At 39.6% G+C, this 16,680-nt stretch overlaps 1 protein-coding gene across 1 annotated transcript; it reads left to right on the top strand.

Moving 5' to 3' along the window:
• The first annotated feature begins 512 nt into the window (after positions 1–512).
• Cd1c3 (CD1c3 molecule) lies at positions 513–3,471 on the top strand. The gene is made up of 6 exons (NM_001172855.1): positions 513–573; positions 866–1,132; positions 1,764–2,042; positions 2,260–2,538; positions 2,875–2,965; positions 3,450–3,471. Exons 1-6 carry the CDS (start codon positions 513–515, stop codon positions 3,469–3,471), a joined length of 999 nt encoding a protein of 332 aa, NP_001166326.1.
• The last annotated feature ends 13,209 nt before the right edge of the window (positions 3,472–16,680 follow it).

A 16,680-nucleotide genomic window follows, 5' to 3' on the forward strand; every position in this document is an offset into this window, starting at 1 on the left:
CTGAGAAAAGTGATAGAAGAAGGGATAAAATGGGAAAGAGAATCCTCAGAGGCTATTCAAATTGTAGAGAGATGCAGTGACCAGAAAAAGGGCATGATGGAGTTCAGAGGGATAGCTAAGTGGAAAACAAAAAGAACTGCAATCATTTAAAGCAAGCATACACAGAGAAAGATATGAAGTATGTCTCTGCATTTTATAGGTAAGATACAAGATCTGTAAATCTAAGTGACCCTTAAAAGCCTCATGCCACTTGTTCCAAGAACGGTTGATGTAGTACTATAAATAAGGAGCTTAGTGGAGAGGAGAGCAGTTCAGTTCCAGAGAGGAGAGAATAACTAGTTCAAGACAGAGGGGAAATGAGAGGCTGTGTAGGAGGCCCAAGGTTGAGGGAAGCTTCAGACTTTCTTGGTAGTCATCATTAGCTGGTGGAGGGGGTCCACTTCTGGTAGAAGAAAGTTATACCCCATAGAAAGGGTACATTTTGTTGAGAAAAGGAGACACCTATAGATGACATGCTGTTTCTACAATTTCTATTTCTAGATGTTGTCCTTGGAGGCAGTATCACTAAAAATGGTAAGAACATCTCTATCAGTTGTCCATTTGATTGGGTCTGGGTTGAGTTTTGCAAGCCTTCTTAACATAAGTTACTTAGAATGCTGGAAGTCTGGGAGTTTGAGCACCTGTCTCTTTTTTTTTTTTTTTTTTTTGAGGCTTCTGTTAGAGCAGGGGGTCTTTTGTAAGGAAAATGTTATTGCTAAGCTGACCATTATGCTTCTTCCTCTAGTAACTGGTTCATTTTTTTCTCTTCTTTTTCTCCTTTCTTTCCTCTTCTATATTCCTTGTACTGATTTAACTCTTTCCATAGTGGTCCAGGAAAATATTTCATTTTACTTAATGCAGATCTCATCCTATGCCAACCAATCCTGGGTTCAAAATTGTGGCTCTGGTTGGCTGGGTGAGTTGCAGACTCATGGCTGGGACAGTGAATCTGGCACAATAATTTTCCTGCACACCTGGTCCAGGGGTAACTTCAGCAATGAAGAGCTGGAAGATATACCGCTTCTATTTCATGTCTACTTTTCTGGATTATCTCTGGAAGTTCAAGACCGAGTCAGTCAATTACAAATCAAATGTAAGTGTAATCACCTTAACTAAGAGATTTCCTCAGGGTTCTATTTCTGGGAAATATTTCATATTTCTTGCTTGGACACATATGTTATCTCATCCCAAGAGAAAAGTTTGCATGCATAAATCTGTTAGGGTATATTTCCAAATATTTATTGAAAATTTCCAGGCTTTTGCTGCTTCAGCAATAGTTTTTATCTAAACTTTTCCACTGTGATCTAGGTACAAAGTTATCTGGTTCTGTAATTGATGTACTGCAAATACAGCTCTTCAATATCTCAGAAGTCTACATTCACGGTGTATGGACCATAGTGACCAATTTTATGTATCATGAAATGCCCTTCTATCTCCTTCAAAACAGTTCCTTCCACCTCTTACAGCTTAAGTTGCATAGCTCATGTATCATTTCTCCAAAATGTGCTCAGGTCAGTTTCGTGTAAATTGAAGATATTACCTTTTATTGATACCATTCTTCATCCCTAGCATATTTTCCTACCTTTGTTTCTAATTGTATATATGTTTAGTTCACATCTACATAAATTTTTTTATACTAGTTCTTGATCATCCCCTTAAATTCTCATATCATTGCTCTTACTTTCTTTATTTATCCCCTTATTTTCATTCCTTTCTTTCCCTAGATCCTTTTGACATACAGGCAAGAGCTGGCTGTGAGCTGCACTCTGGAGAGCCCCCAAAAGGCTTCCTCTATGGAGCTTTAAATGGATTAAATTTCCTGAGTTACCAAAACAAATCGTGGGTGCCATCTCCAGAGGGTGGGAATAGAGCCCAGAAGGTCTGTGACTTACTCAATACTTATGAAGGCATCAAGGAAACAGCATACCACCTCATCAGAGACACATGCCCCCGTTTTCTATTGGGTCTCCTGGATGCAGGAAAGATGGATCTTCAGAGACAAGGTCACTTTATCCCTTTCCTCTGAGATTGTCCTGTTAATGTCATGCCTCTTCCTGTCACTCTCTTCAATATTAGCATAGCAAAGAGGGTAAGAGGCACTGGTATGGCTGAGTGGTAGTTCCTAGAGGAGGAAAAATGGTAACTACATACTGACCTGGGTATCTGTGTACCTAAACTGTATATTTTTCCATTTCTGAGTTCTCTTTCTTCTCCATGCAGTGAGACCAGAGGTCTGGCTGTCCAGTAGTCCCAATCTCAAGCCTGGTCGACTGTTGCTGGCTTGTCATGTCTCTGGTTTCTACCCAAAGCCTATTTGGGTGATGTGGATGCGAGGTGCACAAGAGCAACTGGAAACTAAACAAGGCGATATTCTTCCACATGCTGATGGGACATGGTATCTTCGGGTGACCCTGGATGTGGCAGCTAAAGAGGCAGCTGGGCTGTCTTGTCGAGTGAGGCACAGCAGCCTGAGAGACCAAGACATCATCCTCTACTGGGGTAAGACTGGGGTTTAAAGGTGTGAATGGGTGGCCCTTGAGCATGAGGTAAGACAGAGGAAGGTTTGATTAGGCCAGATTTAGTTGAGGGAAGTGAAAAAGGCATGACCATGAGTAATTTCAGGAAGGGAGAAGTCAGGCCTGGGGAACACATAGATTCAAGACATTTTGGGGAAGCCAGAGAATCCTTCCTTGGGTAGGAATGGGAATAGAGTGACTGTAACAGGATGAATGGTGTGGCATTTACCCAGTCATATATTACTCAAGAAAACTAATGGATAGAGCACAACCAGTAGTAGATTTTAGATAATATGTATGTGTATTTCCTGTACCACAGGACATGGCCTTTCTGTGATCTTGATCACCTTTGCAGTGATAGTGCCCCTGGTGCTTCTGATTATTCTTGTGTTGTTGTGTAAGAAATGTTGGTGAGTTCTTTGTATTTACTCCTTACCTACCACTTTTTGTTCCATGTTTGTTATATTTGTTAGCTTTTCTTTTGCCATCTATCTTCGCTACTGTTCTCTCATTGCTAAGACATAATACCCAACACCCCAAATTAAGAAAGGAATGGTTTATATAGCTCACAATCTGTTGAGATTTCAGTCCATAATCAGCTGGTTCTAAGACAGGGGGCAACAATTTAAGGCAGTTGCAGACAGAAAAAGCAGCAAGAGAAAAATAAAGGTAAAGAGCCAGCCTGTTTTCCTCCCTTGTGTTTTACACAGGCCACCACCTCCAGGGTGGGAGTAGCACTCACAAAGTCTCTTTGCCTTCCTCTTCCTTGTTTGAGAAGTAAGGACCCTGGTTCCCTGCTGAGCTCCTTATACTTCTAAACTTCTCAAGTTGGCATAATGTATAAAAAATTCCACCATCTTCAATTTATCTAGTGTTTCTCCCATTTTTCCACAGCACATATCAGGGTATCCCATGAGATGACTGCTCCAGCCTGTTCCTTGGTAAGCCAAATTCCCAGAAGCTTTGGACAGCATGGTGATGACACCCTTTCTGCAATATGTTTGAGTTGTTTCTCTTTTTGCATACTAATTACTTGTTACTGTGGTCCAGATTCTGAAACTTGACAGGATAGCACTTCTGTTTCTGTCAGTTGTATTAAACCATTGATTGCCATTCCTGATTTAACTTTGTCCAGAGACCTTGCTGACCCTTGTGTATGAAGCAGCCTTTCTTTCCTATGGGCTCAGTGAGCCCTTCAACTGCACTCTGTTTCAAGCGTCCCTCTCTTGCTGCCTGAATTGCTGTTGCCCAGGTCTTCCTTCCTCTTTTTATTTTAAGCTCTTTGAGCGTAATGACCGTGGCAAGGGTGCCTTTCCTACATGCAATATATACTTAATGCGAAAATAAACAAATAAATACAAACCACCATAGGAATTTAGATTAACTATCATGTTGTTAGTTTTTCCCTTAGTTTTCTCTCTGATACTGTTGGAACATTTGAAACACTGATGCTCTTTTTTTTGGGGGGGGGTGTTTAAATGAATAACTTAACTGAGAAACTCTAGTATCCTTTTTATATTTGACTCACGTTCATCATAGAATTTTGAAGAAAAATGCAACTTAGTCTATTTTTTTATTAAAGGGAATGAAAGCAAACAAAATAAAACAGAATAAACCAAATAAAAATAAAATAGTGACAGTGATACAAGCCTTCAAAACAAGTTAATAGGACTTCAACAATGTTTGCCATAATATATTATGTTCTCTTTGCAATAGCTTCTTATGTCATCAGATATAAAAATCAAACAAAACAAAACAATAAAACCAAAATAAATAAAACAATGAAAATGATATGGGACTTTAAACCAAGATAATTGGGAGCTGTACTTTTTATTGTTGAATAGAAGTAGTTTTCAGTATGAGACTCATCAAGTTAAGTATTTTGTTTGTGTTACTGTGTGCTCATTTAGTATTTTTTGTTTTTATCAGTTCTCTGCCTGGACATGTTTTGTATACAATTTGTCGTCACTGATGTCTCTCGTTCCTACTACCACCTCTTTTAAGCTTATAGTGGTTTATTTTTTCCTTCATCTGTCGTCTCCCTCCTTTCCTGAAAGTCCTCATGTATCATAAGGATATGTGGATATATTAACTGTAGTTCCCTTTGGTCTCTCCTTAGGGTGTGTGTGTGTGTGTGTGTGTGTGTGTGTGTGTGTGTATACAGGCACTCAAACTTCTGGAAATACCTGGGAGTTTATCTAAGTTCTCTATGGCCAGCTTATCTTTCAGATGTCTTTGCCAAGTTGTGCTTTGTTTGATCTTTGTCTCAGCCAGTACTGCAGCATCTGGCAGGCGTTATGTTGCCCTTTGGCTTTTCCCACTGATTACTGTTGCTACAACCTTTCTGCACATGGAATCTTTCTGTGCATTCTAAATTGTATGTAGCTTTCTTATGGCAACAAGTCTGGTCCGCATCAGATTTCATGATGCAGCCAGAAAAGAGATGAGCACATTCCCACATTAAATTCTCATCATTCTCACTGTTTTTACAGGGGCTTGTGTGGTTGCTTATGAATTTTTCTCAGTGTGTGTTGTGCCTTTACAGATTTGTACTTGGTTCATTGAGACAGGACATGTGGTGCTCACTCCTCTACCATTTGAGAAGTACTCCTCTGTGCAGTTCTTCTTCAAGAATTATAAAAGCTTTGAAAACCTTACTTTCAACAAACTCAAATATATATGTAGCATGATCAATAAGAATGATATATTATTATGAATATACTCAATTAGAATACCACCATTTGCTAAGTTGGATATGTTTTATGTCACAAAGTTAATAAAAGAATATGTGAGACCAAATGGTAGGGTCATGTGAGCAGAGAGGACTTTCCAATATCACTCAATGACAATTCTTCTGAAACATCAGGAAAAAATGCCATTGGCACTTTTGAATGCCTCCCCTTTGAAAAATTACTACAGGTACATAACTGCTGTACAGTACACTCTGAGTATGGTTCAACACTTTGAAAAATGTTGATCTGATAATTCTTCAACCTTATGTATATCTTATCTGAAGCCCAATAAACACAATTTAAATTAATGATTGTTAAGAGTTTCATTCTTCTAGCCACAGGACAAAAAGGTTTAAATAATAAGAGGGAAATAAGCCTCATTAGTAAAGACTAACAAGAGATATATTGATTGAGTGATTTGTACTCAATCTAGGGCAACACAAAATATTAAAAGAGAGGAGGAAAGTAGATAAGAAGAGTTTAATTAGGAGGGCTTGGAAGGAGTCACCACAAATAAGGTTGTTGTGGCTTTCCCTGCAGACAAAGGGCAGGTTCTGCCTGATATAGCCTCTGATGGGGGTGGAGCTCTGGGGACTGATGTGAGCTGATTTATTTTGTGGGAGTACAGGGGATTGGGTAAATCATGCATGAGCTTTCATAGAATTTTGGGAGGGAGAAGCCATAAGGGCTTCTGGGAAGAAGGAAGTATGCATTATCAAGGCACAGCTTTGAACCTTTGCCATAATGATTGTGCTATGTCTTAGATGGGGGATCTAACATTCCCATCTCTTTGGTGTTACGGGTCACTGTGGAATCTCTCTGGCAGATTCCTGCAGAGAAGGGGCATTGTTGTGGCCTAGGGTAGAAGAGAATGGGACTGAGGGGTCTGTTACATCCGAGTCTGTGAAGCAGAAATGTCCCTCAGTAATAGGATTTCTTTAGTAGTCAATGCCTCTATTCTGGCTTGGATAAATCGCAAGAGGAGCCTAAAGACATAGAATGCAAAGAGTAAAAAAGTTACTATGATAATTATTGGACCCATAATGGGCATTAGAATGGGAGCCCAGGATCTGAAGGAGTCCCACCATGAAGACCAAGGGGTGGCTTCTGGAAAATATTACTTCCCTCATATACCAGCTGCTAATTTTTTGACTTTTTGCTCCCAATCTTTGACTATACCTGATTGCTTGAGAAAGTAGCAGCATTCTTCTCCCACCATAGTACAGTATCCTCCTTTTTCTGCTGTGAGAATATCAAGTGCCCTGTCTTGTGAAGGACTACCATTGCAAAAGTGTTGATTTAATGTCCCAGTGAATTAATGCTTTGGGAAGCTGATGTTACAGTCTTTTCTAGATCATGGGATAATGTAGAATAGTAGCTGAAGCTTGTTCCCAACCATTTGTTCCCATCCCAATAGCTGCAAAGACTCAAATACCTGCCGATATTGAAACTAACTGTATGGTTCTGTGGTTTTGAGTGATATTTAATGTTTGATCATATGTGAGAGTTTTATTTCTCTTACAGAGAGACATGTGGCATTAAAAATCCAATAGTGCATGTGCTGGTCCAATATGCGGGGAGGTGGGAGTATGCTCCATTGCCACAAATGAAAAAGGTGTTTGGGGGAGGATGTTTGTAGAGTCTGTCTTTGAGGATTAATGATGTAGTGGGTACAGGCCACTAGGTCCCCCCAAAATAGCTCAGAGAGATCAGGAAGCAGGTTGGGTGCATGGGTTTGGTTAGAGTCTCTCAGAGTTGATTGTATGCAGGTGAGATTACATGCCAGGGCTGATTTGGAGCTATCTGGAGAAGGCCAGCAACTGGATATGAGGTTGTGTTTGGTTTGAGATTTGATTGGCTAAGTATTACAGGCTGAACCATGTAGATGTCTGCTGAAAAAGGCAAGCATAGCCAACAAGTAGTGTGTGAATAAATGGTCCTCTTTTGGAGCAAAGTGTAAGTCATATTGAGAATCTGGGTAGTGGTTGGTGAAATAAACTGATTTAGTTTTGTGTATACTTTCTTTGGGTCTTGAGGCATAAGGAGAGGAACAGGAGTAAGCCTTTGGATTAATATCTTTTTATGGTAAAGAATTGGTACCCTCATGGTGACTGCATGTGAATTGAAAACCCTATCTTTGAGCAGCTGAGAAATTGAGAGGGTCTTTTACAGTGAACAAAAGTCATCTGTCTGTGAATCTGTCAGGTTTAAGATTAGAGGAGGCATTAATATATTTGTCATTATTTTTGTAAAATCCCATTGGGCCACTTGAACCAATACTGTCACCACCCCAATAATGGCAGTGATCCTAATAGATGTTAAAACAGGAGCCAGGGCACAAGCTTTTGGGAGACATAATGAACCTGTTGGGAGGTCCCTGGTATTTGTCTTTCTGTGATGTCTTTTCCTGGGTTGGATACATCTTGCTAACTTTACCATAGGTGGAATCACCAGGTATACCAGATGAGGTCTGTTCCACTTTGGTTGAAGGGCTGAGCTTGAACCTGTGGACTTAGGAGTTTTAATATAAATTAGGTCCCTGGAGATTTGCCCTCAGAGAGTTGGGGGTGGCATAAGTCTGGGTGTTGGTGAAGAAAATGTCTAAGGATTGAGAGAACTGGGATTTAATTAGCTAAAGGAGGAATCTCAGTGAGTGAGGGTAAATTTTGTAAGACAAAGGGTCCACCATACAAGAGCTCAAATGGATTTAGTTGAGTGGGTGATCTGGGTATGGCTCAGAGTTTGGAAAGGGCTAGAGGTAGAAGTTGTAGTCATCATTGATTTAGTTCTATTAGGGGTTTGATCAGGTGTGCCTTTAAGAGACCATTTGCCCTTTCTATTTACCCTGAGGCTAGTGGATAATAGGGTATGTGATATTAAGGTTAGAGGACACTTGTAAAATCTGAGAAATGCAGGGTGGGCCATTATCAGATTCCACGTATTGTGAGAGTCCAAATCTAGGAATGATGTCTCAGAGTAAGTTATTGGCAACTATGTCTGCCATCTCTCTGGTGCTAGGGTAGGCCTCTATCCAACCTGAGAAGGTTCATATGAAATTAAGGAGTTATTTTATGTGTTTGTATGTGGGCATATGTGTGACATCTACCTGCCAGTCTTAGCCTGCTGTATTTCCATGGAACTGATGAGCAGGAAAATGTGGAGGGGGCATATGATCCTGCAGAGATGTCTTGGCACATATTTGACAGTTTTTGTATGACTATTGGATGATGTTTACATGTAATTATTGGATCTAGTAGTCTGTGTAATGTTGAAGCTCCAACATGAAAGCATTTATGTAGATCTGAGAGGATTTCTTTGGTCTGGCCTTCTGGTAGCATTAGCTTTGACCCTTGAAAATCCATCCCTCGGAGTTTCCAGTGTAGTTAGGCTTTGTGAGAAGTTGTAGTTCTGCTTGTGAAAATAAAGGAACAAGAAAGTTCTTGGGAATAAGAGGGAGAAACTGAGGAGGGCAAGGGAATTGTGCTGCCGACTTTGCTTGTAGATCTGCAAAAGCACTGCCTTGGGAGACAAGGTTTGTTTAAGATTGATGACCTTTGCAGTGTATCACTGCAGCCTGTTGTGGGAGTTGTCCTGCTTCTAAGGGTTTAAGAATAAGTGTAGCATTGGTGAGTGGAGAGCCTTGAGTGTTTATGAGGCCTCTTTCTTGCCATGTGGCTGCATGCGAGTGTAGAATGTGAAAGGTATATTTGGAATCAGTATATATGTTGATAACTTTGTCCTTTGCAAGTGTGTGGGCCCATGTCAAGGTGATAAGTTTGTCCTTTTGTGAGGAGATGGCTGGAGATAATGGGTATGCTTCAATCACTCCAGACCTATTAACTTTGGAATATCCCACTTTTTTGTGTGTTGGCAGTGTTTGTATACCTTCTATCTATGAACCAGGTATCAGTTGCGTTGGAAAGAGGAGAATCATATGGATGTGGGAAAGGAGTGGGAGTTGAAGAATCTCTGACTATGTATGTAGGGGACATATCTCAGAGCCTCTTATTGGTAAGGATAATAGAGTTACTAGATTGAGCGTGTTGCTAGTAGAGAGTGTGATGGTGGAATCTTGTATTAGAGTAAGAGGAACTTGTCGTAAATGTGACTGGGTCATTAAAGCAGGAAGTGTCTTAATAGAAATTAAATCTATTAGACTATGTGGTGAGTAGACTGTGATTGTTTGCCCTAACATGAACTTTTAGGCTTCCTCTGTCAGGATGGCTATTGCTGCTAATACTTGAAGGCAGGGAGGCCATGCTCTAACTGTAGTGTCTAGCTGTTTTGAGAGGTGGGCTATATCCTGGAATGAAGGTCTTTTACTGTGCCCAATATTATCATCTTATTATCTTTATCTGGTGTAGTGCATAGAATAAAAGATATAGTATGATTAGGAACTGTAAGTGCAGGGGCTGTAAGAAGGGTCTCCTTAAGCTTTATGAAGGGTGTGTCATTTGGCATAGTGGGATCTAGGGATTTTGAAAGAGTCCCTTTAGAGGCTTGGTACAGTGGCTGAACTAAGGAAGCAAAGTTTGAAATCCAAAGGTGAAAAATGCTGGATAGGCCTAGGAAAGATAATATTCATTGATCTGTGATCAGTGTCTGTAAGTTACAAAAACGTCTTATGGTCAGAGGTTATGCACAACGTGGTGAGTGTAAGCATGAGGCCTAAGAATTTAGTTTGAGCTTTGGATCAAGAGACTTTATACTATCTTGGTCTGTAGTATCTTGTACTATAGAGAAAACTGAGTAAGACATCTGTGTGTTGTGTTGTGGCATAGGAAAGGGAGCAGAGTAGAAAGTCTTCTATGTATTGAATGAGTGTAATAGGTTGTAGATTTGTTGTAAGATCATTAGCTAAGGCTTGGCTGAAGAAGTGAGGGCTGTGTGTAAATTTCTGTCTGTTGAGTGGTATCTGAGTGGTATGTTAATTGAAAAGTATCTGAATCTATCCATGTAAAAGTGAAAAGTCATTGACATTGTGGGTGTGAGGGAATAGTGAAAAATGTATTATTAAGTCTAATACAGGAAAGTGAGATGTGTGTGGTGGAATATGAGACAGCTTATTGTAAAGGTTTGGCACCATTGGGAGAACTGGTGTTATTGTAATGGTAATAGCTCTGGGGTCTTGGATTACGCAGTAGGAGCTATTGGATTTGAGAACATGGAGGATAGGGTTCTCAAAAGGCTAGTGAGTGACTTTTAGAAACCCATTAGTTAACAAGCAGCAGATAATAGGTTTGAGTTCCTGTTGAAATTTAGGGGCTTGGGTATTGGGGAACAGAAGGGAAGACTTAGAGGTGTTTGAGATAAAATAGCAATGGAGTAATGTGGGTGGCATGACCGGTTCTGGAGGTGTTTCAGACCGTAGAGTCTAAGAGGGAGGAGGGAAGTGGAGGGGCTGATTCAGTGGCACATGATAGTTGAAATTGAAGTATGGGAGCCATGTGGAGAGGGAGAGAGTATAAGAGAAACTGAGTTTTATGGAGTAGAATTTTTATCAAAAAGAGATACAGGAAAGGTTGGGATAATAAAAAAGCTGTGTCTAAAGAAAGGGTTTGGCATCTTCTGGGAGTAGATTTTGCCTGCGGAGGTCATCTACCTTGGCTGTCAATTCCCACAATGGAGACTGCGACAAGGAACACTGGCTTTAAATCTCAGGAAGAACATTATGGGTGATTTACATGTCAGCATGGAAAGAGAAGGTTTTACCTGGGATGTCCAGGGAGACTCAGGGATCTGAGAGAGATACCTCAGTGAGGCCATGGGACTTGAGCCACATGAATCCAGTTAAGTGGCTATGATGAGCAGATCAACCAGTGATGAATCCAGTGATGAGTCCGAGGCAGCAGTATCTTATCCTGTGAGGATGGGGAAGATGATGACATACTCACTGTCTGATGGGCAGGGCACAGGGAAGTTGCACTTCCAAGGGCCCTCTTGGTTGCAGATGGGACTAGCTCCCAGTCATGGCCATAGGTCAGAGAAGGCGTGTCCAGTGTTGTTTTGTGCCACACTTGAAGCATAATGAGGGGTGTGCTCAGGTTTTTAGATTTTTTTTTTTTTTTGCAGCCTGTGTTTTACCTCGAGCCCTGGGTGCCACTCATTGACTCTGTAGCTGCTATGGTCATAAATTGGCCTTATAGTTTTAGCTTAGGATGCAACCATTTTTATGACTTTCTCATTTATGTAATGTAGTCTTTTTAAGATCATCCTATTTTTGTTGTTTTTGTCTATTATTGAAGACATGGAAAACCATATGTAAGAGGTCACCTTGGGGGACTGAGAATGAAGGTGTAATGATTTGAATTTAGCCTGAAAGTTTGGTGCTGCTTGGGAAATAGAATGAGAGTTAAGGAGGATCAAGTATGATCAGCAGGGGAAGAGAAAAAAGGAGGCAGTTAGGTAAACAGAGGAGGAACTCACAGTAATGTAGTCCTCTGAGAATAACTTTGAATTTAAGAAGGAGAAGGAAGAAGAAGGCAAAGGGTAGGGGGGAGAGAGAGAGAGGTGAAGGTCTCGGCATGAGCTCTGGTTTTAGGGGGTGTGGAGGTATTTTACCTATCAGGTCTGAGAAACAAGAAAGGGGACAGTTATGATGGTGAAGTGATGAAGGAAGAGGACCTGTGAAGTGAACCAAAACAATTTAGGATTGGGTCTGAGTAAAAGAAGAGAGTCACAGTGACCAGCTGATAAAGGAGGAGGACCTGTGAAGTGAGTTAAAAGAATTTGGGAGGCCTTGTTGGTTTGGAAAAGGTCAGGGTATGCCTGCAGCTGGACAAAAGTTATTTACCCCCACTTGCTGTTTCAGTAGCAAAAGTTAAGTAAATCTCTTAATATTAGTCTCTTTGGCCTGAAAGTTAGTTTTAGCCCAAGTGTACCTATGTGTAGCCCAGAAGAGTAGTTTGTCAGGTAATAATTGATTATACCAATGTGTTCAAATTAGAAAAGTGAGCTGGAGATTTGAAACGTTGTGTCAGTGGGTGATTCATCACCCTCCAGTGAGTTACCACTAGTAGTAGTAGTAGCATAGTCCCAACAGTGACTTCTCTAGTAGTCATCAGAAAAGACATTGGGATGCCCCAGAAGGATGTAGAGGTAGTGTAGTTCCAACAATGACTTCTCTAGTAGTCACCAGAGAAGACATGAGGAAGTCTTAGAAGGATGTAGAAGTCTCAGAAGGACATAGAGTAGTAAGAGGATGTCCTGACATGGCCACAATTTAAGACAGACACCCCAAAAGTAGAATAGTGAAGAGGCTCACATTGGACCTGATGAGATGAAGGCCAGTGTTAGATGTTAGCTAGAAATGGCAAAGCTGAGGAGTCCGTAGTCCCAGAAAAAGAAGGAAAGAGAGAGAAACAAGGATCAGAGACAGGAAAGGCCTGTAGGTCAGTGGGGGGCTCAGACAAGGGGACAGACTCCCCAGGAGCCATCCAGCCTCCAACCACTGGAGTCAAAGGCACCAACTGATTGAATGATTTGTACTCAATTTAGAGCAGAATATTAAAAAGAGGACCAAAGTAGATAAGAAAAGAGTTTAATGGGGGACAAGGACAGAGTCACCCCAAGGAAGGCTGTGGTGGTTCTCCCTGCAGACAAAAGTCAGGTTCTGTCTGATACAGCCTTTGATGGGGGTAGGGGTCTGGGGATTGATGTGAGCTGATTTATTTTGTGGGAGTTCAGTGGATTGGATATATCTTTACATGCCTGAGCTTTGGTAGACTTTTGGGATGGAGAAGCCATAGGGGCTCCTGGGAAGAAGGAGATATGCACTATTAGGGCACAGTTTTGAACCATTGCCATGATGATTGTTCTGTCTCTCAGACAGGGTATCTAACACATATAATAAGAGGTAGTAGTTTCAGAGAGCTGGAGAAAAGCTACTTACATGATTTAGTTCTTAATATTCTGCTTCAATAATCCAAAGTTTATTTAAAGCACTTTTAGGAGCTTGGAAACCTGAATAGAGAAACATTTTCTTTTAGTGAAACTAATTTCAAAACTTAGAAGTATTTAATATTAATATTACATTGAGTTTATAACTTTTATAATGTAAAAAAAATTTTTTTGTATCCAGGATTGAACTCATGACTTTGTGCTTGCCAGGCAGTTGCTTGTGCTACTGAGCTATGTCTCTAGATTTATTGCTATAGTGCAAGTCAGTAAGTTACAGTATTTTTTGTATATGGGAAATAAACTAGCCTGGAAAATTATACTACCTAAAGATAAATTTTAGGTTATTTTCAATCATCACTTTGTATTGGTGATCAAACTCACAATCTCACACTTGGCAGGCATGAAGTTATGCTGTTGAGCTTAAATCCCTGGCCACATGTTATGGATTAAAAATTGGTGATAAACTTAATGTCAGCTGGATTACATTACCATGGTTCTGAGCACAGATGTTTCACCTTGGTAAACTTGTGAGCATAAATAGAGATGTGGAGTAGAAAAGAGATGCATTGAGGTGTTGAGGCACTGAGGCATTGTGGGTTCTCCTATGAGTTGCTCTTTAATCTGTTAGGTTCCTCTGGAGAAACTTTGGCTCTCAGATCAAGCGTTGCTTCCTGGCTCTGGAGATGAAGATGTGTGCTGCTTGGTCTCCAGAATGAACTCATCATGCTGGCTTCCTGGCCTGTACTCAACTGTGCTTCTCACTGGAGGTGGTCAGACCTCTGTGTTGCTAAGCATGGATGTGGAGCTTTTCAGGACAGTCCAGGTCTTTGTTGTGAGTGTGACTTTTCGGCTCCAGTGTAGAACTCTCAACCTACCAGCACAGCTCCTTCACCCTGCTGGCATAGACTTTCTAGCTTCCACCACTGACCTTTGGGTGTTCCCCTATGGATCCATAAAACAGACTGGTGAGAGACCTTTTTTGAGCTCTAGACCTTCAGTTGTACTTATGGGAGGTATTGTCATGAGTTTTGGGTCTTCATCTGGACTCATGTGTGACATTGCCAAGGGATTTAGGCCCTGGATAAATATTCTATGTCTTTAGTGTTGTAGATAGATTTCCTGCCTTTTCTTGTGTTAACTCTGGGTGACCATCATAAAACAATATTATAGACTCCATGTCCTGGTTCTAATTTTTCTCTGCAAAACCCCTGACTATAACACCCTACTAGTCATACTGTTGATGATGGTGTTTAAATTTGTATCCTAAGACTGTCATGTTTGTAATTGTATTACATATTTGTAATATTAAGGGATATGTGCTTCCTTTGATTGATTGGGGACTAATATTTTCTATGTGGGGTGAGGTGGTGAGTAAATTTCTGTAGTTTTGAATTTGAATTGAACATATGACTATGAGTTCCAGATGTTTATCTTGTTTATTTTAAAGAGAATAAAACAAAACAAAACAAAAATAGGAAAAAGAAGCTCAGAACAAAACATTGCAAGCAACACAGGACTTCAAAGTAAAGCAAAAGAAAATCAACAGTGGCTACCATAATGTGTCTTTTTTCTTCACAATAGTTGTTCATATCTTTACACACAATAAACTCAAACAAAACAGTATAAAACTCATCAAAACAAAATAATGAAAGCATTATAGCTCTCAAAAACCAGACAAAAGGAAAATCAACAATGGCTATCATAACGTCTCTTGTTCTTTTCAAATTAACTGTCCATACCCTCACAATACTGAAACAAAACAATAGAAAACAGACTACAACCAATTAAAACAAAGAATCAAGGTATTATTGTACTTCAAACCAAGATGATAGGAAATCAACAATGTCTACAATAATGTCTTGTTTTCTTCAAAGTTATTGTTCATATTGTTGTACTCCAAAAATGAGGCCCCAAGATGTAATTCAAAAAATGGGGCAAGGCATCTTTTTTAAAAAGAAAAAGAGTGCTTTTATTTAAGATGAAACCAGTGACACAGTGCAGATGGAGTTTGCAAAGCTGTATAACCAGGTTAGAATTTTGACAGATTTTTATAGCCCATTAACCATAGCTCATAAACTGCAAAGTTTTTCATCATAGAGATGAAAAACAGGAACAAGGAAGGCCTTTGTTTCCCTTTGCTTGAGGTCAGAGGCATTTTGCTCTTCATTGGTGGTTAGTCAGTTCACAGCCCTTGGTCTCCTAATTCCAAGAACATTTGTCTCTCACAAAGGGAACAAAAGTTGACCCAGCATCATTTGTCTCTCACAAAGGGAACAAAGGTTGAAACAGCAAACAGGTTACTAGGGTGATGATGCAAACAGAACAGTACAATGACACATCAGTTAAACTATAACTATGTTGTTGGTGTTCCAGTTATATGGTTACTAGGGTGATAAGCATAGCATAGAATGACAAGTCTCTTTTTACTATTAACAATTTTTTTAACTTTGAATTTTACCTTTTTTTTGGCATTTTAGCATGACATTATCATCACACATAATAAAATCAGTTCTTGTAAATTCTTTAGGAGAAGTTCAAGCACAAATAAGCAAATGCTTGTACACCTATCCTATATGTATTAGAGGGAAAGACAAACAAAACAAAACATAACACAATAAAAACAAGAAACAAAAGAGACAAATAAACAGCAATAATAAAGAGCCCCCAAAATAACAATATACGCTTTTGAAACAAGGTGGTAGGAACATAACTAAGGTTGTTATTTTGCATAGTTATCTTCAAAAGAACTATTCAGATTACCAGATATGTACACACAAAATTGATCTAATCCTATGAATGTTAACTTTTATGTTCCAAGAATTAATAGAATTAGTAGTAAAAAACCTCTTAACTATCTTGTGAATATATTCAAATTTATATCTTTTTTCTTTTCCTTTCCTTCCTTTTTTCCTTTTCCCTGAGTTATTTATCCCCTTTGAGAAGTTTCTTACTTTGCACAGTATTCATTAAAGATTTTGTATCTTATTTACTCTTTCTTACACAAGGGAGACAATATGGTATTTACACAGGTTACCTCCATTTACCCACAAAAGCCTCAAGAGTCTCACTTTTTATAAATGAGTAATACTCCCTTGCATAAAAATACCACATTTTTAATCCATATTGTGGCTGATGGGGATTTTCATTATTTCCAAGACTTAGCTATTACAAATTGTGCTGCCATACACATGGGTACACATATATTACTGTGGCATGACATTTTCAATTTTTCTGGAAAAATAGTCAGAAGAAGAATAGCTGGATTGTTCCAATTCTAGGTTTTTTTCAGAAATGATCACACTTATTTCTATAGTGGTTGCATGAGTCTACACTCCTACCAACAGTGTAGAAATATTTCTTTTTCCCCACAGCCCTGCCAGAATTTCATATCAGTTGATTTCTTGATGGCAGCTATTCTTTCTAGAATGAGATGAAATGTCAGTGTTTTAATTTGCATTTCTCAAATAGTGAGTGTTGTTGAGCATGGCTTTATG

The sequence above is a fragment of the Cavia porcellus genome, unplaced genomic scaffold (genome assembly GCF_034190915.1).
Source record: "Cavia porcellus strain 051 isolate PalLab524CR breed Dunkin Hartley unplaced genomic scaffold, mCavPor4.1 scaffold_7, whole genome shotgun sequence".
Classification (NCBI taxonomy): Eukaryota; Metazoa; Chordata; class Mammalia; order Rodentia; family Caviidae; genus Cavia; species Cavia porcellus.

Excerpts from the sequence above, each read along its gene's own strand:
- Cd1c3 (NM_001172855.1), top strand. The coding sequence starts at position 513 with ATGCTGTTTCTACAATTTCTATTTCTAGATGTTGTCCTTGGAGGCAGT. Across the intron at positions 2,043-2,259 it reads GATGGATCTTCAGAGACAAG|TGAGACCAGAGGTCTGGCTG; the intron begins GTCACTTTATCC and ends TTCTCCATGCAG. Across the intron at positions 2,966-3,449 it reads TTGTTGTGTAAGAAATGTTG|CACATATCAGGGTATCCCAT; the intron begins GTGAGTTCTTTG and ends ATTTTTCCACAG.